Here is a 24,800-nt window from a genome sequence, read left to right as displayed (position 1 = left end):
TTGTTTCTTACAACAACAGAGCATGTGCACTCTGTGTGTGTGTTTTTATGTGTTTTTGCATGCAAGCATGTGCTGATGTCTCACAGTGTAGGCAGGCTGGGTTTGAGGAAGGGGTCGTTGTCAGCTCCATTGACAGCTTTGGTCTTTCTCTGTTTGGACTCGTTGGGGGTGGGGCTCTGAGAGGAGGGTGTGCTGGGTGGTTTACGTTTTGCTAGTTTCCGCTGCCTCTCAATTTCTTCTCTCTGCTGGTTAATCCACTCCTGCTGCCTGTTAACACATAAAAAACCTGAATAACAATAATAACAATGTTCTGCATTTGTATCATTTACATATGCAAATGTAGAACCGCCACAACTCCAACCTCAACTTTTGTTTCATAACAAACAAAATGTTACATTTAACCAGTGTCAGAAATTAACTTTTCCATTAAGTGGCAATATTTGCCCCGTGGACATGATTTTTAGGGATATTTCTTTTTAACCTTTATGAGGGCATTGTCTCATGTGTTTGTCAAATATTTCAATTTAAATAATTTATATGAATGATAAATTGAGAATTTATTACTTCTTTCCCTAAGAATTAAATAAGCATACACTGTGTATGTATGTGTGTGTAATATATATCACACACACACACACACACACACACACACACACACACACACACACACACACACACACACACACACACAGTATCTCACAGAAGTGAGTACACCCCTCACATTTTAGTAAATATTTTATTATATCTTTTCATGTGACAACACTGAAGAAATGACACTTTGCTACAATGTAAAAGTAGTGAGTTTACAGCTTGTATAACAGTGTAAATTTGCTGTCCCCTCAAAATAACTCAACACACAGCCATTAATGTCTAAACCGCTGGCAACAAAAGTGAGTACACCGCTAAGTGAAAATGTCTGAATTGGGCACAATTAGCCATTTTCCCTCCCCGGTGTCATGTGATTCATTAGTGTTACAAGGTCTCAGGAGTGAATGGGGAGCAGGTGTGTTAAATTTGGTGTTATCGCTCTCACTCTCTCATACTGGTCACTGGAAGTTCAACATGGCACCTCATGGCAAAGAACTCTGAGGATCTGAAAAAAAGAATTGTTGCTCTACATAAAGATGGCCTAGGCTATAAGAAGATTGCCAAGACCCTGAAACTGAGCTGCAGCACGGTGGCCAAGACCATACAGCTGTTTAACAGGACAGGTTCCACTCAGAACAGGCCTCGCCATGGTCGACCAAAGAAGTTGAGTGCACGTGCTCAGCGTCATATCCAGAGGTTGTCTTTGGGAAATAGACGTCTGAGTGCTGCCAGCATTGCTGCAGAGGTTGAAGGGGTGTGGGGTCAGCCTGTCAGTGCTCAGACCATACGCCGCACACTGCATCAAATTGGTCTGCATGGCTGTCATCCCAGAAGGAAGCCTCTTCTAAAGATGATGCACAAGAAAGCCCGCAAACAGTTTGCTGAAGAGCAGACTAGGTCATGGATTACTGGAACCATGTCCTATGGTCTGATGAGACCAAGATAAACTTATTTTTTAATTTAATTTAATTCAATTTTCTTTATTTATCACACATTATACATTTGCACATATACAGTGAAATTCTTCTTTTCACATATCCCAGCTAGGCTGGGGTCAGAGTGCAGGGTCAGCCATGATACAGCGCCCCTGGAGCAGATAGGGTTAAGGGCCTTGCTCAAGGGCCCAACAGTGGCATCTTGGCAGTGCTGGGGTTTGAACCCCCGACCTTCTGGTCAGTAACCCAGAGCCTTAACCGCTTAACCACTGCCCCAACTGTATTTGGTCCAGATGGTGTCAAGCGTGTGTGGCGGCAACCAGGTGAGGAGCACAAAGACAAGTGTGTCTTGCCTACAGTCAAGCATGGTGGTGGGAGTGTCATGGTCTGGGGCTGCATGAGTGCTGCCGGCACTGGGGAGCTACAGTTCATTAAGGGAACCATGAATGCCAACATGTACTGTGACATACTGAAGCAGAGCATGATCCCCTCCCTTAAGAGACTGGGCCGCAGAGCAGTATTCCAACATGATAACGACCCCAAACACACCTCCAAGATGACAACTGCCTTGCTAAAGAAGCTGAGGGTAAAGGTGATGGACTGGCCAAGCATGTCTCCAGACCTAAACCATATTGAGCATCTGTGGGGCATGCTCAAACGGAAGGTGGAGGAGCGCAAGGTCTCTAACATCCACCAGCTCCGTGATGTCGTCATGGAGGAGTGGAAGAGGACTCCAGTGGCAACCTGTGAAGCTCTGGTGAACTCCATGCCCAAGAGGGTTAAGGCAGTGCTGGAAAATAATGGTGGCCACACAAAATATTGACACTTTGGGCCCAATTTGGACATTTTCACTTAGGGGTGTACTCACTTTTGTTGCCAGCGGTTTAGACATTAATGGCTGTGTGTTGAGTTATTTTGAGGGGACAGCAAATTTACACTGTTATACAAGCTGTACACTCACTACTTTACATTGTAGCAAAGTGTCATTTCTTCAGTGTTGTCACATGAAAAGATATAATAAAATATTTACTAAAATGTGAGGGGTGTACTCACTTATGTGAGATACTGTGTGTATGTGTATATTATATATATATATATATATATATATATATACACACACACACACACACACACACATACATACATACACATACATATACACACACACCATCCGGAAAGTATTCACAGCGCTTCACTTTTTCCACATTTTGTTATGTTACAGCCTTATTCCAAAATGGATTAAATTCATTATTTTCCTCAATTTTACAAACAATACCCCATAATGACAACGTGAAAGAAGTTTGTTTGAAATCTCCCATTCTTCTTTGCAGGACCTCTCAAGCTCCATCAGGTTGGATGGGGAGCTTCGGTGCACAGCCATTTTCAGATCTCTCCAGAGATGTTCAATCGGGTTCAAGTCTGGGCTCTGGCTGGGCCACTCAAGGACATTCACAGAGTTGTCCCAGAGCCACTCCTTTTGTTATCTTGGCTGTGTGCTTAGGGTCGTTGTCCTGTTGGAAGATGAACCTTCGCCCCAGTCTGAGGTCCAGAGCGCTCTGGAGCAGGTTTTCATCAAGGATGTCTCTGTACATTGCTGCATTCAGCTTTCCCTCGATCCTGACTAATCTCCCAGTTCCTGCCGCTGAAAAACATCCCCACAGCATGATGCTGCCACCACCATGCTTCACTGTAGGGATGGTATTGGCCAGGTGATGAGCGGTGCCTGGTTTCCTCCAGACATGATGCTTGCCATTCAGGCCAAAGATTTCAATCTTTGTTTCTCATGGTCTGAGAGTCCTTCAGGTGCCTTTTGGCAAACTCCAGGCGGGCCGTCATGTGCCCTTTACTGAGGAGTGGCTTCCGTCTGGTCACTCTACCATACAGGCCTGATTGGTGGAGTGCTGCAGAGATGGTTGTTCTTCTGGAAGGTTCTCCTCTCTCCACAGAGAAATGCTGGAGCTCTGTCAGAGTGACCATCGGGTTCTTGGTCACCTCCCTGACTAAGGCCCTTCTCCCCCAATCGCTCAGTTTGGCTGGGCGGCCAGCTCTAGGAAGAGTCCTGGTGGTTCCAAACTTCTTCCATTTACGGATGATGGAGGCCACTGTGCTCATTGGGACCTTCAATGCTGCAGACATTTTTCTGCACCCTTCCCCAGATCTGTGCCTCGATACAATCTTGTCTCGGAGGTCTACAGACAATTCCTTGGACTTCATGGCTTGGTTTGTGCTCTGACATGCACTGTTAACTGTGGGACCTTATATAGACAGGTGTGTGCCTTTCCAAATCATGTCCAATCAACTGAATTTACCACAGGTAGACTCCAATCAAGTTGTAGAAACATCTCAAGGATGATCAGAGGACACAGGATGCACCTGAGGTCAATTTTGAGTGTCATGGCAAAGGCTGTGAATACTTATGTACTTGTGATTTTTTTCGTTTTTTATTTTTAATAAATTTGCAAACATTTCAAACAAACTTCTTTCACGTTGTCATTATGGGGTATTGTTTGTAGAATTTTGAGGAAAATAATGAATTTAATCCATTTTGGAATAAGGCTGTAACATAACAAAATGTGGAAAAAGTGAAGCGCTGTGAATACTTTCTGGATGCACTGTATACACACACACACACACACACACACATACTGTGTGTGTATGTATGTATATATATATATATAAATTACGAGTGCGGCCCTCGAGGGTGCAGGGATCCAGCTTTGTGGCCCCTGACCTTTCCGAAGTTGAGTAGCCCTGTTTTAAGCCATAATGCCATAATATAACTAGGACTATAATAAAGTATTAAGAACTATATGAGATGTTAAAAAAAAAAAAAAAAAAAAAAAGGAATTTTTTGCTTACACATTTTTGCCCCGAGCCCCCTTAAATTTTTGACCCTGCATTAAACCATCAAACAGGTCCAAACAATAACATTAACTAAAACAAATCCATACATGATAAAGTCATGCCTGGCATGGGATTTTTCTTCTGCAGATAAAAAGATGTGAAAAATCACCAATCTAATCTTATAAAAAATAAAATTAAGATTCTGTAGTAATGCAAGCTAAGCAGATGTTTACAACTGTTTTTTTTTTTTTTTTTTTTTAATTCAATCAGTAACATTTTGGATAAATTTACTTGTTAACTCTTATGTTGAAACTTGGAACTGTCAAATTAAATCTCAAAACAGAACAGAAGATAATTAAGATGTTTTGTGTCTACTAATCTCATGCAAGTCATAACTCATTTTTATTTTAAATGAAAATCTTTAACAGAAAGAGCAATCTAAAAGGAATAAAACGTGCATCAAACTCAACCATCGTTATTCAATAAATTTTGCCCTCAGCTGTAGCTCACAAATAAAAATACATAGTTAAAGTTTGTAGACACAAACCTTGATGTTGCTCGAAGCTTTGTCTGAAAGTTTAAAGTAGTTTTAAAAGTTTTAAATTTGATGGATATATAGACATTTCTGTAAAACAAACAATCAGCTAGCTAGATAAAAAGTCAGACAGATACACTGCCTGGCCAAAAAAAAAAAAAAAAGGTTGCATGTTCTAATATTTAATTGGACCGCCTATAGCACTGATTACGTGTGCATTCGTTGTGGCATTGTTTCGACAACCTTATGCAACGTCACAACATTTATTTCCATCCAGAGTTGCATTAATTTTTGGCCAAGATCTTGTATTGATGACGGGAGAGTCGAACCACGTCGTAAAGTCTTCTCCAGCACATCTCAAAGATTTTCAATGGGGTTAAGGTCAGGACTCTGTGGTGGTTAATTAATGTGTGAAAATGATTCCTCATGCTCCCTGAACCACTCTTTCACAATTTGAGCCTGATGAATCTTGGCATTGTCATAATGATCCAATCATAAGCTCAAGTATCTGCTTATTTCAATCCAAACTGCGACTTTTTCCCCCAGGCAGTGTAGATAGATGTTGCTAGGCATTGTTAGCATGTTTCAGCATGTAGCTAGGCATTAATAGCGTTTGTTAGGTATTGCTAGCATGTTTTAGCATGCAGCTAGGCATTTTTAGCATGTTGCTAGGTGTTGCTAACATATTTCAGCATGAAGCTAGGCATTGCTAGTATGATGCCTAGCACTTCTAGTATGTTTAACTGGTTGCTAGGGTGTTCTGGCTAGTTTCTAGGCGTTGCTAGCCCGTTTTAGTTGGTTATTAGGGTATTTTGGCTTGTTACTAGGCATTGCTAGCACATTTTTGCTATTTGCTAGGGTGTTCTGGCTAGTTCTTAGGTGTTGCTAGCATGTTTAAAAGAGAGAGAGAGAGAGAGAGAGAGAGAGAGAGAGTAGTGTAGAGCATATTTAAGGCCTTGTGTGGGTTTGTTTACATTTTAATTTTTGACAATTGGAGTTTAAAGCTAGGTGTGTGTAATCCAGAGAGGCTAGCAGTTAGCAAGCTAGCTTTGAAAGCATAGAGCCCGCCCTCGCTTCAGAGGTGTCTCCAAAGCCTGAACACACATGAACACACACGAGCTAAATACTTCATTACCTTAACAAAATATATAAAAAACAAATCAAACCATGTAATTACCTGTCCAAAAGAAAAACAGCAACCATAGCGTCATTTTTCAGACCCTTTGAGTCCTGCAGTTGCCTCCAGCGTGGAAAAGCAATGGCAATGCTAATTCTGCTTTTAGCACGCTCTTGAGCCAGACGTTTTTTCGTTGTAGAAGTTAACAACACGGTCTGTCTTTTCTTGTTTCCTTTTACTGGTGGTTCAGGAGGAACATAAGGTAGTTGCGGATCACCTTCCATTCTCAAGCACGCTCTGCACAGTGTCAAGGCACCCGCGCTGATGACGTGTGATTGTCTGTGCGAACAAGTTGCACGGCGGTATGCAAATATAGATTGACAGACCAAATGCAATGATTGGTCGATCATTTTTTTGTCCTGTCCCTTCCACAGAAGATATATATATATATTTTTTTTACATTTAGACCACTTAAATTATTGATCGCTATCAGGATGTGAATAGAGTTTCAACCAGTATAACAAAAAATGTTTCTGGAAAAGATTGCACACCCTAGCTTTAAATAGTAGTTTGGCTCAGCTGAACATTTTGTTAATGCAAGTCTATGGGATTTTTCCGAGATTTAATGGCCCGCTGTGTGAAAATCGTTGGTCCAAACAGTTAGAAAAGATATAGCAACACGAGTCAGAACAGTCTGAAGGTGTGTACAACATTTGGTGGATGTAGCATGAAAGCTGTAGGAGGAGTTAGTCATAAATAAGGCACCTTTCAATACGTCACATCAGGCTGGATGGCAACAACATTAAACATCTTTGCATATTGTATATTCTGCTTTGTGATCTAATACTTCCAAAAGTAAAAAGTACTGATTATTCACACATTTTCCGATTTTTTTTCAGTGTTTTCCGACTGCAGCGACATTATTTGAATTCACTTTTCAACACAACATACCCCCCAAAGGTACGTAAACAAATTGTGGTGGGTCACTTTATTTATCAGTCAGACGGTTTCTTCCTGTCCGTTCTTGGCCAGAATAAGCTGCAATCTGGACAAGACTTTGTGGCATTAGTCAGCAAGACTCTTACTTGACCAGGTTCTGGAAGGCATATCCGTCTGTCCACTGCTCTGTGTATGACGCTCCGTGCCGGACTGTCGTGAAGTGTCCCAGCCGCAGTCGGTCCTGCATGCTCTTCTCACGGCACGACTGCTTCTCTTGAGTGCTCTAACCAGACAAAAAAAATGAGTCTAACCAGCAAAATGAGACGCAAGCCTCTGAGAACACATTGAACGCAGCTCACCTTCTCAATGAGCAGTTTTTTACTCATGGTAGTGCATTTGTTCAGACGCTCCTTGAAACGTTCCAGCAGTTTCTGCTGCTCATCTATCTGTCTGCGGAGGTCACAGTTCGCCTGCGGAGAGAACATCACAATCCACTTAACATCTAAATTCAAATGCTGCTTTGTGACTTGCAAAATACATACAGCGAAAGACCAGAGAAACTCGTCTGTTTGTAACTCACCCTGAGCAGATCATCTATTCTCCCCTCTTTCTTCTCAAGGTCGAGATTCTTATTGCTCTCAAGTGCAGCCAGCTTCAACAGTGTCAGATCCGTCTGAGAGCAAAAAAATGAAAGAAAGCGACAAGAAGAAAAAAATGAGTAAGAGTAACGTCAGGATGTGACAAGGAGACAAGCTCGTTTACAGTTTCCATTGTTTGGCTCTTAAAACAATGCAAGTCCGATCTCGCATTAGCAAGCTACTTTCATAGCGCTCATGAAATTTTGGGTGTTTCTCACCAAAATCATACGGAATTTAACAATTCCGGTTCTGATTTCTCTTAATGATTCCGATTCCTTAAAGGAATAGTTCAGCCAAAAATGAAAATTCTCACATTATTTACTCACCCTCATGCCATCCCAGATGTGTATGACTTTCTCGCTTCTGCTGAACACAAAGATTTTTAGAAGAATATTTCAGCTCTGCAGGTCCATACAATGCATGTCAACAGGGTCCAAAACTTTGAAGCTCAAAAAAAGCACATAACTGCAGCATAAAAGTAATCCTTATGACTCCAGTGGTTTAATCCATGTCTTCAGGAGTGATGTGATAGGTGTGGGTGAGAAACAAATCAATATTTAAGTCCCCCTTTACTATAAATTCTCCTCCCTGCCCAGTAGGTGGCGATATGAACAAAAAATGTAGGTCACCAAAAACAAAAGAACTCTTAGAAGGGCTGTTCGAAAGTGGAGATTTATGGTTAAAAAAAAGGACTTAAATATCGATCTTTTTCTCACTCACACCTATCATATCACTTCTAAAGACATGGATTAAACCACTGGAGTCATGTGGATTGCTCTTATGCTGCCTTTATGTGCTTTTTTAAGTTTCAAAGTTCTGGTGACCATTCACTGAATTGTATGGACCTACAGAGTTGAGATATTCTTCTAAAAATCTTTGTGTTCAGCAGAAGAAAGAAAGTCATATACATCTGGGATGGTGTGAGGGGGAGTAAATGATGAGAGAATTTTCATTTTTGAGTGAACTATCCCTTTAACAGTTCAATTAATGATTTTTACTTTTGAAGAAGACATATCTGGAAATAAATACAATTTTCATTGCATTAACTGCCCTGAGAAGTCTGTTGCCAAATGAGAATTTCAGATTTCAACAGAACAGATGGAACAAAGATTTATTAAATACAATTCTTGCAAAAGGCATGTTTACAGACTTTTTAAATACATTTTCAAAGATGTCTGAGGCATACACGCAATCCGATTATTAAGAGTGATAAGAGCTGTTCAGCCGTAACGTCAATTTGTAGGTGAACCCAGAAGGCTAATTCGCCATTGTTTCCCTCAGGAATCTCTTGTTTATAATTATTTTTGTTATTTATGAGTAAAATACAGTCTGTTGTAAATATTACATAAAGATACTTTGTCGCTTTTTCTACAACATAAATTACACAGTCATACCTCAAATGTGAATTTTAAAGCCACCGTGTTTTAAAAAAAAAAACATTTGTGTTGCTACTGACTTGTTACCCTAGATAAGGACTACAAATACAAGCATGCGAGTGAATGTTTCTGACAAAATGGAAAACTGTAGTAGTTCTTATCTAGCAATTTGTTAGCAACATACTTTAAAAAAACAACAACAAAAACATGGCAGTTTCAAAATTCACATTTGGTGTTTGACTGTGTAATTTATGTTTTAGAACAAAACATCCAATGTTAACCACATACCTTATTTTACTCATAAATCCAAAACTGCCATTATAAAAACTCATAGGAAAATCCTGAACAGCTTTATAGTCACACTGCAAGTTTTGTTGTAATCATTGGAATTGTATTATTTAAATGATCACACTTTACAATAAGGTTCCATTTGTTAACATTAGTTAATGCATTGGGTATCATAAACTAACAATGAACAATCTATTTTACAGCATTTATTAATCTTGGTTAATGTTAGTTTATAATGCATCAATTAATGTTAACATATACAACTTTTCATTTAAAAAATGTTGTAGTATATTTTGAAATTAACATTAACCAAGATTAATAAGTGTTGTTTTTTGTTAGTTCATAATACCTAATGCATTTACTAATGTTAACAATGGAACCTTACTGTAGTGTTACCAAAACAATAAATGAAAGAAAGTCATATTCCGGGTCATTGTTACTGCACCAATTGAAGTGTTTTTAATTTACTAAAAAGTTTGGGAATCGAACTACAGCGTCAGGGTTTTTCAGTACGGTTTTCCACATCAGCAGAAAAATGCACATTCAAGAACAGTTAACAGAACCAAAAGTCACGAAAATCATACAGTTCTGGTTAGGGATGGGACGATATGGTTCTCTCACGATTTGGTTCGATATACGATATGAGGTTCATGATTCAATATAATCTCGACTCATTTATTTTCTGAATTTTTTTTTTTAGCAAAGTGCTCATTATAATTTCTCATCAAAATAAAATTGTTAAATACACAATATAAATGCTCAAAGTTTAAATAATAAGAGTTGCTCATATACCTTTCTCTATAAGAAAAGATCACAAACAAATAAGCTTTCAAAAATAGTGGGCTACATTCAGGCTGATCAGATGCAGAACAAGCAATAGAACTGAACAAAACCGGTCCTGAAACATGAAAGAAAAAGTATATATTTATATTTTAATAATTTGTTTGTCATCGTTATTCTAAAAAAAAAAATGAACTTTGTAAAAATAAAAAATCCTACATTATATTAATTAATATTATATCATGAAATTGTTTACATAATAATGTTATGAGCTATCACTGTTTTAAATAATGTGTATAATTTACAAGTAATAACATTGAGTTTACGTTCATTTGTATAAGAAACATTAAAAAGGTTACTGTCACTTTAAGGGTTCAACGAGCAGCTCACAGTGTTCTGGTCCCGCAAACTTCAACAAGAATCTCTAGTGCATCCATGCTGCCTGAGATTAAAATAAATGTTTCTTTTTACTTTTTTATCTGACTGTAAAGAACAGAAAGGATATTAAGAAAGTGGATGAAAGTAAATGGACACACATTACACGGAGGAAACAATCCGTTTTAATCTCAAGTACTTTTCATCAAAACAAGGCGATTTTCCAGGCATTCCAGTACTTACATTTCTAAAAGATAAATTCAAGCACTTTAAGGACCTTGTGTGAACCCTTTTGACGGGTCCTGTTTGACGGGTCATTTCATTTGTGATCACATGGACAGGAAATAATATTGCAATTTTTGTTTTTTTTTTATGGGACAAGTTCCAAATAAGAACCAGTTCTTGCTTCCTTACCATACACCAAAACCTACTCTATGTCATCACAAGACTTGGAATATGACACAGGAACAGCATGGACTACTTTTATGATACTTTTGGGCTTTTTAGGTTTAAAATTATATTGAAAAGACAACCTGAACATTTAAAAAAAAAAATCTCCTTTAGTGTTCTGCGTTGGGAAAAAATAAAACAGGTTTACTACAACGTGTCTGGGTTTTCATTTTTGGGTGAACTATTCCTTTAAGAGCGAGTGATATATGTTACCTGTACACTTCTGCTGCTCAGCTGTTTCGGGTTCATCGTGTGATCTGTAAAACACAGGCTGGTGGGTGACGAGCTATTCTGTCTCACCTGCAGAGTGAAAAATAGCATCAATCAGAAATATGTATCTAAAATAGTTGCTGTAATGATACAAAAATCCTCCCAAACATCAAATGGCAGCACTTACAATGGACCCGGGTGCAGAGTGGGAATTCTGTGGCGACCGCAGGACTGGAGGAAGCCCCCTGACTGGACTTGATCCGTTTCCACCCTGGAACTACAGGAAATAGACATGCTGTTGTTCTACAGTACTAAAAAAAAAAAAAAAACATGCTAACAGGAAGTGATGCAATATCACAACTAAACAAGCCAAAAACAATTATTGAAGTGAACAGTCATTATAAAATGAAAAACTAGCAGACTAAAAGCTCTCGACACCAGCCTGACATTTATTGCAGACAGCTTTACTCACATCAAAATAATCACTGATCTTGGGCCCTCGGCCGGAAGACTTTCCTGAGAGGTAAAAAAAACAAAAAAACAAAAAAAAACAGTTCATTGGATACAACCACTTTTCTGTAAGACACAGCATCATTTCCGTGCTAAATATTAAATGCGGTATTTTCCGAAAACATGGAACGCCTGTTTCTGTTTAAAGATGCTGGATGCATATGACAAATTTAGCCTTCAAACAAACTGTTACACAGACAAGTTCATCTCATTAAAAAGAATTTCACATGGTACATAAAGGTTACGCTTTTTTGGTTTTGATGACAAATAACCGAAACCGAAGTCCTTTTTCAGTGAAAATCTCATTCACATTGACAACTTGCATTATTTAGCTTAAAAATTTTTTTAAAAAAAATAACAAAAATGCATGAGCCACTTTTAACCAGCTTTTCTTAAAGCTATCACTGAAAAATGACTTCCATTTCAGTTTTTTTCTCACAAAACCTATAGTATGCCTCCAGAAGACATGGAATAAGCAGCAAGCCACTTTGACTAGTTTTATGATACTTTTGAGGGCTTTAAAACTTTAAAGAGAATATCCAGAGCCCTTGTACAGAAAATACAGACTAAGATATCTATAAAAACAAACGTGTTTCATGTAAGAAAGAAAGCCATACCGATATAGAACAACATGAGTAAATAATGTTTTGTGTGAAGTACTTTTAAGTTTTCGTTACCTTGACTGCTTTCTGACTGATTATCAACTTTCCTCTTCCTTCCCCTGGACGACTCGGAGTGCTTCTTTTCTGGAGTCTTGGGAGAACAGGAGATGGTGTTAATATTCTCTTCAATCAATACTTCAGTTCACAAAATCAATTAAATCAATATTAATGGTTTAGGGAAGCTCCATTTGAAGGTGGATTCAAGCCTCAAATGGGTTCTAAAAACCCAAAAAGGGAAACACAGAAGTAGACGTTAGGCAGAATGACAGCATCACTCTACCATTCTTTTTTTGTTTAGAAAAAAAATATGCAATGAAACTGAATAGTGACTGAGGCTAATATGCAGCCTAACTTCTTTTTTGTTCCACAGAAGTCATACGAATTTGGAACAATATATTCTGCCTTTTTATCGACCAAAACTATTAGAGAGAACGTAGAGAGAATCATCGGAAAACTTACTGAATATGCAGGTGATCCTCCCTTCTTTATGTCAGAGTTCTTTATGGGAGAGAAAGATAGATATTACAATACGAACATGGAAAAACTGGTGGAAACTTATCTGTAGAATATAAGAGAGGAATACAATCCACATGATGATTTTGGAAAAAAAAAAAAAAAAAAAAAAAGTAAAAATGTATCCATTTATTAAATCAGAACAATATGTTCACAACATACTATTTGTAGCAACATCAGGACAGATAAACTCATTCATTTGTCACATTATATGTTATATAGCTCATATCTTAAAGCGGCAGAACCTTTCTTTTTCATTTCGGCACACTTGTTAAAGTCTGTCAATATTTTAAATAAGCAAATAAATACAGGTGCATCTCAATAAATTAGAATGTCGTGGGAAAGTTCATTTATTTCAGTAATTCAACTCAAATTGTGAAACTCGTGTATTAAATAAATTCAATGCACACAGACTGAAGTAGTTTAAGTCTTTGGTTCTTTTAATTGTGATGATTTTGGCTCACATTTAACAAAAACCCACCAATTCACTATCTCAAAAAATTAGAATACATCATAAGACCAATAAAAAAAACATTTTTAGTGAATTGTTGGCCTTCTGGAAAGTATGTTCATTTACTGTATATGTACTCAATACTTGGTAGGGGCTCCTTTTGCTTTAATTACTGCCTCAATTCGGCGTGGCATGGAGGTGATCAGTTTGTGGCACTGCTGAGGTGGTATGGAAGCCCAGGTTTCTTTGACAGTGGCCTTCAGCTCATCTGCATTTTTTGGTCTCTTGTTTCTCATTTTCCTCTTGACAATACCCCATAGATTCTCTATGGGGTTCAGGTCTGGTGAGTTTGCTGGCCAGTCAAGCACACCAACACCATGGTCATTTAACCAACTTTTGGTGCTTTTGGCAGTGTGGGCAGGTGCCAAATCCTGCTGGAAAATGAAATCAGCATCTTTAAAAAGCTGGTCAGCAGAAGGAAGCATGAAGTGCTCCAAAATTTCTTGGTAAACGGGTGCAGTGACTTTGGTATTCAAAAAACACAATGGACCAACACCAGCAGATGACACTGCACCCCAAATCATCACAGACTGTGGAAACTTAACACTGGACTTCAAGCAACTTGGGCTATGAGCTTCTCCACCCTTCCTCCAGACTCTAGGACCTTGGTTTCCAAATGAAATACAAAACTTGCTCTCATCTGAAAAGAGGACTTTGGACCACTGGGCAACAGTCCAGTTCTTCTTCTCCTTAGCCCAGGTAAGACGCCTCTGACGTTGTCTGTGGTTCAGGAGTGGCTTAACAAGAGGAATACGACAACTGTAGCCAAATTCCTTGACACGTCTGTGTGTGGTGGCTCTTGATGCCTTGACCCCAGCCTCAGTCCATTCCTTGTGAAGTTCACCCAAATTCTTGAATCGATTTTGCTGGACAATCCTCATAAGGCTGCGGTTCTCTCGGTTGGTTGTGCATCTTTTTCTTCAACACTTTTTCCTTCCACTCAACTTTGTTAACATGCTTGGATACAGCACTCTGTGAACAGCCAGCTTCTTTGGCAATGAATGTTTGTGGCTTACCCTCCTTGTGAAGGGTGTCAATGATTGTCTTCTAGACAACTGTCAGATCAGCAGTCTTCCCCATGATTGTGTAGCCTAGTGAACCAAACTGAGAGACCATTTTGAAGGCTCAGGAAACCTTTGCAGGTGTTTTGAGTTGATTAGCTGATTGGCATGTCACCATATTCTAATTTTTTGAGATAGTGAATTGGTGGGTTTTTGTTAAATGTGAGCCAAAATCATCACAATTAAAAGAACCAAAGACTTAAACTACTTCAGTCTGTGTGCACTGAATTTATTTAATACACGAGTTTCACAATTTGAGTTGAATTACAGAAATAAATGAACTTTTCCACGACATTCTAATTTATTGAGATTCACCTGTATATTTGAAAATAAATGTAAAAATTAAGGGGGAAAATGTGTACATATAAATAAATTTATTTCAACTTTTATTTCCTTATTTATGTATTTCCACATGAATTTATTTCCAAATGTATTTATACATGTTTATATTTCCACATTTATTTATTTCTACATTTCTTTGTCCACAGGATAAATACATGTGGAAATAAATAAATGTATAAATACATTAATAAAGAAATAAAAGTATAAATAATCATGTCACAATTTTATAATGTATTTATTTATACACTTTTTCCATTTATTTGCAATAATATTTATGATACATTTATTATTTATTTCTACGTACACTTTTTAATATATATATATATTTTTACTTTTGTTTTTTAAACTAAAATAAATGTATTTATTTTTTATATTGACAGACTTGGTCCTCCACAGACCTGGATCAGTGAGTGAAACATATGTCCCAGGGCAACCCCCCAGTTTATTTTCCACTTTGAGTCGATCACGGTGATAATGACAACTGTTTCTAAGCCTCCACTGAATGAATATTAAATACAATGCATTAATACTGATTCTATGCTGTCAGAGTTTGACTGAGAAGCAAAAATGTGATTTTAAATAGATGTACTAGACTAGAGGAAGTCTATTTTTTTTACACCTAACTTTATGTTCATGTTCAATTTAAGTTCTCTAGCCTAGAGCAGTGAGTATATGTAATCTAAAGGCCTCTGCTGAATAAAGTTTAACCTCTTATGCTCTGCAGGGTTTTGAGCTGCCGCCTGAAATTTTTCCACACTCAAATTTAAAAGCTCCCTGTTCACACATACAGTGGACAACCCCCTATCTTTTAGGAAATTATTGAAATAATTAATAAATAACATTGTATGTGTTTACAATTTTATGATTTGTTTTATGTCTAAAGTTTAAAAGCATGCCATTTCAGTTCTGTGTCCTCAATTTTCAAGCTAATTTTATTTTATTCCACTGGATGGCAGGAAGTTTTAGAAAAAAGATTTTTTTCCTCTATCACCTTCCATCACATTATACTGATCTGAAATGTAGGAGGTGCTCTAACTAATTTTAGCACTCACCCACAGACAAGTCTTTTTTTTTTTTTTTTTTTAAGTGCTGAGAGCTTCCACACTGTTTTGTTGAATATCTTGGCTGCTGAGTTGTCTAGATGCTCAATCTAGGTGTCATTGGAAAGCAGAGAGTCACAGATTTACAACGATATGTAACATTTCATCTTCTATAGAGGAGAACCTATTTTGCTGATGATTTGTTTCTCATACTTTTTCTACTATTTGGTTGTAAATTCTTCTGACACAACATTGGATTATTCACCCAAGCAAGCTAACAAACAAGTAAACAAGTAATTTCTGTAACAACCCAAGGTAAGATTTTATATAATGTTTGAGGCTATTTGGGGCTTACAGATCAGTGGTCAAAGAAAAGAGACGTTTGCATTTTATGCATTACCTAAATAAAATTTCACTTCGTGATATTTTTAAAAATAATTCAAACTGTGGTATTATGGCAAAACAATTAAGTGCTATGTGAAGGACTTTTATATTCATTTTTAAGATTTCTACAACGTAACCTCTAGGTGGGGCCAATTTGCGACACAAATGTTTTCAGGTCTTATTTTGTTATTTTATATAAATAAATGCAAAAGTGATTGGGTTCTCTGAAAAGTACAGATTCTTTCAGACGCTTTCAAATGATACCACATATGCCTAACTTATGCAGACAGGGACTTCAGAGTGTTAATTGTTAAAACGGCTTGCCATATAGCGCCTCCCCACGCAGAGTTTAAGAGGTTAAAGCAGAAGTGCGTAATTCAGAACTACCTTTACATCATTGATCGAGTCAGTGTTGCTGTGTCGGGGTGGACGGGACGCTAAAATCCTCACAAGTGTTACACTTTTAGGTACAATCAACCTACAAACGACTTATAGTTCACTCTGCATATTAAATTGGATAAGAGAAAGAATATGAACATCGAAAAAATTACACACTTTCAGTTTTAACCCCAATATTAGTTATTAAACAATAGAAAGTTAATTCTGGACTGTATTGGCTCGAGAAGCTGGGTTCCTAGGTTTAACAAATAAAACATTTCAGCCCAAATAAGGTGGTTTTGTGACCAATCACCTAAACAACCTAAAATGAGTTTGACACCCCTGATATATCGTAAAGCTCAAAGGTCACATCTCTGAGTGTGTATGAGTGTAATACTGACCTCTGACTCCTTATCGCTGGATGACCCCAGACTGCCAAAGCTTTGACTGGAACATTCGTTATTATTCAAACCCTGAAAAGAGATCCACATCAAGCCATGAGAACACAAACAAGTGTACACATATGCTTAGAGTGTCGCCCTGCGTGCGTGATGTGTATTACTTTAGCTCCGCAGCTGGCACTCCCAGTGCTTCCTCCTGTGTTTCCACTAACTGCACCAATGAAACGCGCTTCCAAAAGCTCCTGCCTGCGTGGATCCAGAGAATGGAGTTCATCCATACCTACAACACATACAGAGAAAAAAAGTTCAGAACCGCAGAGGTGTGATCTGTCATGGTGACACATCATCCTGGAACTTCACAAGACAATCAAGTCATTGTTTCGTGATTTTATACAAGTCTAAAAGAGCTGAAAGATAATTTCTACTCATATTACTGCTTTAAAAGGTGCACTAAGTAATAGACAAATCTGTTAATAACCATGTACACTGGTATAAGATGAAGACTTATCGGTCATATCAGTAGTGGTTTCATTCTACCAAATATGTAAAATTTCTATGACATTCTGCATTTTAAAGTTAATACCGTTTTCATTACTGGATTCCGAAATTTCATCCGTGTTTTCCGCATCATGGAAATACGAGGGCACTATACATGGGGTGGGTCACTCCTATATGGTGGCTGCCATTTTAATACCACATGACCAGGTGAATACAACTTACTAGTGGTAGACCGATTTATTGGCCAAACTGAATAATCTGTAGATATTTGTTCATTTTCTGATTAGCAGCATTGATAAACAGAGGTAGCATTTTGCATGTGTAACAACTCCAAACACTCCCTGAGCACTTTAATAGGAAAACCTGTACACCTATTTATGCGATTATCTAATCAGCCAATCATGTGGCAGCAGTGCAATGCATAAAATCATATGGGTCAGGAGCTTCAGTTAATGTTCACTAGTGGTCGACCGATATATTGCCGAGGTCGATAAATTGTCCGATATTAGGGAATTGTTTAATAATCAGCCGATACATTTTCCTGTTTGGCCGAAATGTTTCTTGAGGGCTCTGAGAATCACCTGCTTGCATGTGAAGTGACTGAGACGTGTAAACGACCAGTCACGGTTCGTTTTGTTGTTACGTGCCAATCGTGTTACTACAATAACAGACCAGTGTGCAACAGTCTCATTTAAACGCTCCGCATATCAGAACCGCGGCAGACGCGTTTGAGCTCATAACGTTAGTGCTCGCCTGTTTCATTCTCCCTCTCTCTCCTTAACAGTTGAACTTGTAACTTTTAACTGTCTTGTCTAATGATAAAAAGGCAAATATCGATAAAACTAATATCATTCCGCCTGCAAATTTCTAGTTTAAACAGATATAATAAACCAACCTCACAAAACTTGAGCAGATTTAGCACTCATTCTAAGAAGTATGTATTCTAACAGTCTCTCCTCAACAGTTCCCTGTTACTTTTAACTTTCTTTTCTAATGATAAAAGGCAAATATCAATAAAACCCCTTTTATATACCATCTACAAATATGTAGATACAGTATCTCGTTTAAACAGACATAATTCACAAACCTCAGGAAAATCCAGTGTTTTCTTGCCGTCGATCGCTCATCTACAGTAATATCTAAAGCACGTATTCTATCAGACAGAATCAAAACTTCAGTATCTGGATCAAAAATTCCTCCGATTCATAAATCATGATGGACATTCCGTGACAATCCAAGCAGGCAATCCAGGCCGTTTAAACTGTCAGAAGATTGCTGCTCGCACTGGATCCGCACGAGCGCGTGAGAGCAACTTCAAAGTAAAAGCACTTCACGTGTGCTATAAGTAAATGTCTTATTCACTATACGCTGTATGTGCAATTGGTTTGATTAAGTATTTTTTTTGAGAAAATGCTATTGATAACGTGGACATGCCATCCATGGTTGCTGGACTACTGCGTGTACTGTTATTTCCTTCTTCCTTATATATTAACAATTTCTTTATGGGCAAATAAATTACTAAACTTTTATGACTAAACAGAAATCAGAAGAAACTGCTATCTACCATTTAAAATACAATATTATTTTTAGATTATTTTTTAAAAAGTTAGTTTAGTGTAAAATGTAGTAAATATAGTGCTAAATAAGAGTTTATTAATTTTATGTTATTTACTATATTAAATTGTGTCATATATTGGCATTGTATCGGCTTATTGACCACCCTGCTCTCTGGATATCGGCATTGGCCATTAAAAAACCCATATCGGTCGATCACTAATGTTCACATCAACAATCAGAATGGGGAAAAAAAGTGATCTCAGTGATTGACCGTGGCATGATTGTTGGTGCCAGACTGGCTGGTTTGTGTATTTCTGTAAATGCTGACCTCCTGGGATTTTTATGCGTAACAGTCTTTTTACTAAGAATGGTGCCAAAAACAAAAAAACGTCCAGTGAGTGGCAGTTCTGCTGATGAAAAAATGCCTTGTTGATGAGAGAGGTCAATGGAGAACGGCCACAGAAAGACTACAGTATCTCAGATAACCCCTCTGTACAATTGTAGTGAGCAGAATAGCATCTCAATGCACAACACGTCGAACCTTGAGGCAGATGGGCTACAACAGCAGAAAACCAAATATGGCACTTTATTAGGACCATAGTGTTCCTAAGAGAATATATATAAACTGTGGGGCCAAAAGTTTGGAATAATGTTCAGAGTTTGCTGTTTCGGAAGGAAATTGGTTCTTTAATTCACCAAAGTGGCATTCAACTGATCACAAAGTATAGTCAGGACATTACTGATGTAAAAAACAGCACCATCACTATTTGAAAAAAGTCATTTTTGATCAAATCTAGACAGGCCCCATTTCCAGCAGCCATCACTCCAACACCTTATCCTTGAATAATCATGCTAAATTGCTAATTTGATACTAGAAAATCACTTGCCATTATATCAAAGACAATAGCTTTCAACTTGGTTTGTTAAATGAAGCTTAACATTGTCTTTGTGTTTTAGAGTTGCCACAGTATGCAATGGACTGGCATGTCTTAACTATGTCTGACTGTAATGAGAAACTCACAATTTTAGTTTTCCTTGAGAAAAATTAGTTTGTCCACACTCAAGTTATTTATATTTGAATGGCACTTTTCACAATACATATAGTTTCAAAGCAACTTTATAGAAAATCATGCCTTAATGTCTTAAAGCCCCCAGTGATCAAGCTAAAGTGACTGTAGCAAGGAAAAAAAAAAACTTCCTATAAAAATAACTTCATGTTATTTAGTGGTGAAAAAAACAACAACTTGAGGAACCTGACCTCTGGTTTTATGATATATGTAAATAATCCAATATTATTTAGCGGCTTGAGCAAAAACCGATTCAGCACACGTAATTTTTTTGGCCTCTTCCCCCATTTCACTTTGCATGTAAACTTTTCCAACCGTATTACCGGCATAAAACATGTGCGCAAGTGTTGTGCTCATACCCGTTTTCATTTCAACGTCAAAAGCAGGGAATAATATATGTCTTGTATTCACGGGTTTCATACATTGTCAAGATTTTTGAATAAGCTTGTTTTTGTTACTTATGAGCATCTTGCTCAGTGTCATGCTCCGTGTCCTCTGGGAGAGGCTGGCCGTTAAATGCAACTTTGCTGCTGCTGCATTTCTGCATCGCAAATCCACCGTGATTTTGGCGTAAATAAAACGACATGTTTGATGTACCGTAGCACCGGGACATGACGCCGTTGTTTGGCAAATTTATCTTAGGGACATTTTCCGCACTCTACAGCAAGGTTCAGAAGAGTTTCTCCTGAGGGTCAGTAAGAGAGTCAAGAGGATGAACTCAGAAACAAGAAGTACTACTAGACATTTCCTACTCACCATCAGCTGATACCACTGACAATTCAGCTCCATCTGTGACCAACACTATTTTTAGTCTAAAAATACTCACGGTGAAGAAATGTCTACCATTTCAGAAAAAAAAAAAAAAAAAAAAAAAAATCACTGTGTCCTCCAAATTATTACGGATTACATTTGTTAATAATACAGACTACCTACACTGAGCAATAATAATCATGGTTGACCAAAACACTCCAGTACTGAAATTCAGAGGGGAATTCTACACAAAGTAGGGCTGAACCGAAATAAAATCGTGGGACTGCATAGTAAGTTAAGAAATTATAAAAGAAATACATTACTATTAAATAATTATTATTATTATTATTATTATTATAGTACTAATGATCATTATTATTATTATTATTATACAATAATATATTTCTATAGCAATTTCTTAACATTATTATTATTGCAATAACATTTTGACTGGGTAAAAAAAAATTATGATGAAAAGTGATCGTGATACTTTCCCCCCTCTGTAGTTTTTTTAAAATTTTTTAAATTTTTTTTAAAGAGGACTCAAGTGTGAACACTTTCTAGAACAGTACTTCCGGTTGGCAGTAAATCATGGGCAAAACATGGTTTAATTTTGGTTAAAAGGAATCACACATATTTTTTGTTTTATGTTTATCATATCGCAGTTCAAATCGCAATTTTTTTTTTTCCTAAATAAATGCAATTCGGGGGGCAAGTATATCCCAGCAAGTATTGACACTGACTACCACCCCTGGAGTCATGAGTTCGAATCCAGGGTGTGCCGAGTGACTCCAGCCAGGTCTCCTAAGCAACCAAATTGGCCTGGTTGCTAGGGAGGGTAGAGTCACATGGGGTAACCTCCTCGTGGTTGTCATAATGTGGTTTGCTCTCAGTGGGGCGCGTGGTAAGTTGTGCGTGGATGCCATGGAGAATAGCATGACCTCCACATGCTGTGAGTCTCCGCGGTGTCATGCGCAACAAGCCACGTGATAAGATGTGCAGATTGACTGTCTCAGAAGCGGAGGCAACTGAGACTTGATTGAGGCGAGTAACCACGCCACCACGAGGACCTACTAAGTAGTGGGAATTAGGCATTCCAAATTGGGAGAATAGGGGATAAAAATACAAATAAAAAATAAATAAAAGAGGACGACAAATCTGGAACTGATTCAATCGTGAAAAAAAAATGTCATATCCAAGAATTGAGCCAGGTGGTTGGAGGTAAGGGGTTGAAAAAAATGATTCGTAACATCAGTCGTATCAGAGGTGAAGCAAGTTATTACATTTTGATTGGATTATAGTGAATAAATGTGTGTGGGAATTCTCCGCATTATGAACGTGAATTGTAGAATTGCGCAATACCCACACCAAATTTCAGGCCTAAGCATCTAGTAGACTAATCAACACAAAAAGACCAAAAATATGGAGGATACTGTATGTGATTTATTTATCATATTTCTAATATATTTGGGTGGGTGGGGTATTTCTTTAATAATCTTTTGACAATGTCCTGTCCGGTGAATTTTAAGTGATTCAAACTTCCACTGAAACCACTACTCAAAGTTCAGCTGCCTCTGCGTCACGCACACACTTTAAGAACGTGCAAGACGTGAGCTCCTGAATTTGCATCAGATCTAAGTGAGAGTTACATTTTGCGTTAATGGATCGCGTGTGAGAGCTGCCTGTGGCGTTGACAAATCTAGGTGAGAGCTGCCTGTGGCGTTGATGGATCTAAGTGAGAGCTATGTTTTGCGTTGATGGATCGCAAACGCAAGTTTCCCGATTTGTATAGCTAATGTGCATTCTAGAGTTGATTGACAGGTGATGTCTGTATCTAAAAGGCGATTGGTTCTTTTAACTGTAAGGTGGGGCTTTCTTAGTACATCCGTTGACTGTTGAGTGCTCAGAGCTCCTTGGTTGAGCGTTCCAATTCCTCCCATTCATTTTAATAGAAGTGGCCCATCTCTGCTAAATAATCTCTGACAGAACAAACATTTTGAGGGACAATGACACAAATTAGGGAAAAAACATAATATAGGCAACTTGAATATTTAAATACACCTCATTTTGTTCATTAATGTTTTTAAGATTATGAATTTATGTTGATGTACATTTTAATATTAAAATGTAATGTGTATAATATACCTTTTTGAGTGCAGAGTCTGAGTCCTATTTAGTATTGTAGGTAGCAATGTTGTTTGCAGTGATTGCCTTGATTAACACTTGATTGTAAAGTTACAATACACTATGTAAAACAATTTTTGTTCCTGGGTAGTAAGTGTTATTTCCTAATTGCTTATGCCTCAAAAGTATAGAAAATGGCAATTATTCCCCACAAACTTTGCTTTTGTGACCAGGACAGTGATATTTTGAAATGTACCTATTTCCAATGAGTAAACGGGCGAGTGTGTGTCTTTTCATTCATATAAAGTCAGAAAAAAATAACATATGAATCCAAATTAACATGTATTTATACTAAAGTAATAAAAAAATGACTACAAAAGATTTTGAAGCGAGTAGTTTTTTGAGATTTACGATTATACCGTAAATCACTTTCACGAATCAGCCCCCAAATGTACTCATCATACTTCAAGACGTCCAGCAAAGTCTTGATGCTGTTGTAATCCTCTTTGAGGTGCACCGAGTGTGCCAGGGGAAGAGACGGGTACCATTATGGAGCAGCATGGCTTTGAGGCTCCTGGATGAGCTGTTAATGAATAGGCGACACTCATTCTGGTTACAGGCGATTCCGATTGCCTCGAACAGACTGGTCACATTGTGGCAGAAGCGGAGCCCATCTTGACGGGTGAAGAAGCTGGAAAAAGGTTGGTGACGCTTTCTCTGATCTGCGACTTGCACACTTTCATCCAACAAGTTCCACTGCTTGAGCCTAAACATCAAAAGCTCGGCATTGGACTTGGTGAGACCAAGATCTCTAATCAAGTCGTTGAGGTCTTTATGGTTGGGGTAGTATGGGTTTCTCTCCTCAGCTCCACCTCTGAAATTGTCATCTGGATCTACAACGTCTTTCTCGCTCTCTGACTTGCTGCACTCTTCTAAAGATGGCTGCTCTCTCTCCGGAGGGGTGGGTATGGGGAGCTCATGGCAGTGTGGCACCGGGGCGATGGATGAAGGAAGGTCCGGATACATGATAGCAGGTGCATTCTTTCCAGTCCGACGTTTGGAAGAGCAGAAGTAGCAGTTGCTTGAGTGGTCAGTGGGTTCCCAGAAAATTCTTGGGATAGCGAACCTCTGTACCATCCTACAAAAATACATTTATTTCACCCATGACTAATGTGTAAGAGATTCTCGCAACATATTTCATGTATATTTTTTCAATAACATTGAAAATTATAAAACATTTTAAAATTAAAAACCTTTTACAAATTTTAAAAATTAACCAATTTTATAACACAAAATTCTGAGCAACAATTGTCCATCTTACCTTCCAGAAATTTTTTGCAGTGCTCGCAGGTGAAATGAGGTGCCCAGGGTTTGTCTTGATCCCCAACAGGCATGCCGAAATATTCCTTGTAGGCCTCACACATCTTAGTAAATGCTTCCACGGAGTAATTTTTCGCTCGTCTTGATAAATTGGCCACAGACATAGCAAAATGCATCTGCCGGATGCTTGCAGCCTCTTGATGCCATCTCAGAAAAATGCAGATATGTATCCACTTAGACAGCTGGAACTAAACTGAACTGGTGGGCTTAAGGCCGCTGTATCTATACTAATATTTATATTACTGGAAAGTTCTAGAAGCTACTTCAAGTTTACTCAGAATTGAATCTATCTGGAATGTTCTGGAAAATAGGTACATTTCAAAATATCACTGTCCTGGTCACAAAAGCAAAGTTTGTGGGGAATAATAGCCATGTTCTATACTTTTGAGGCATAAGCAATTAGGAAATGACACTTACTACCCAGGAACCAAAAAAAATTATAATAATTTGTTACACGGTGATGAACAGTAGCATGCATTCCATTTCAATAGTTATATTTGTCCTCCTGTAAAGTTAGGGTTATTTTGCTAAAAGCAGTTAACAACAT

General features: G+C 37.9%; 1 protein-coding gene across 1 annotated transcript in view; it reads right to left on the bottom strand.

Moving 5' to 3' along the window:
• LOC127445994 (serine/threonine-protein kinase tousled-like 1-B) overlaps positions 1–24,800 on the bottom strand; it is a 42,917-nt gene that overhangs the window by 12,167 nt on the left and 5,950 nt on the right. Inside the window, exons 2-12 of the mRNA XM_051706569.1 lie at positions 17,039–17,157; positions 16,878–16,949; positions 12,707–12,745; positions 12,263–12,338; positions 11,548–11,591; positions 11,263–11,352; positions 11,079–11,165; positions 7,539–7,631; positions 7,318–7,428; positions 7,105–7,241; positions 85–267 (exon numbers count right to left, since the gene is read on the bottom strand). Coding sequence (XP_051562529.1) covers positions 85–267; positions 7,105–7,241; positions 7,318–7,428; positions 7,539–7,631; positions 11,079–11,165; positions 11,263–11,352; positions 11,548–11,591; positions 12,263–12,338; positions 12,707–12,745; positions 16,878–16,949; positions 17,039–17,157 — 1,051 coding nt within the window. The remainder of the gene's footprint in view (positions 1–84; positions 268–7,104; positions 7,242–7,317; positions 7,429–7,538; positions 7,632–11,078; positions 11,166–11,262; positions 11,353–11,547; positions 11,592–12,262; positions 12,339–12,706; positions 12,746–16,877; positions 16,950–17,038; positions 17,158–24,800) is intronic.

Source organism: Myxocyprinus asiaticus, chromosome 9 (assembly GCF_019703515.2).
Source record: "Myxocyprinus asiaticus isolate MX2 ecotype Aquarium Trade chromosome 9, UBuf_Myxa_2, whole genome shotgun sequence".
NCBI classification, from domain to species: Eukaryota; Metazoa; Chordata; class Actinopteri; order Cypriniformes; family Catostomidae; genus Myxocyprinus; species Myxocyprinus asiaticus.
The sequence above is the reverse complement of the archived record's forward strand: the minus strand, read 5'-3'. Positions and strand labels throughout refer to the sequence as shown.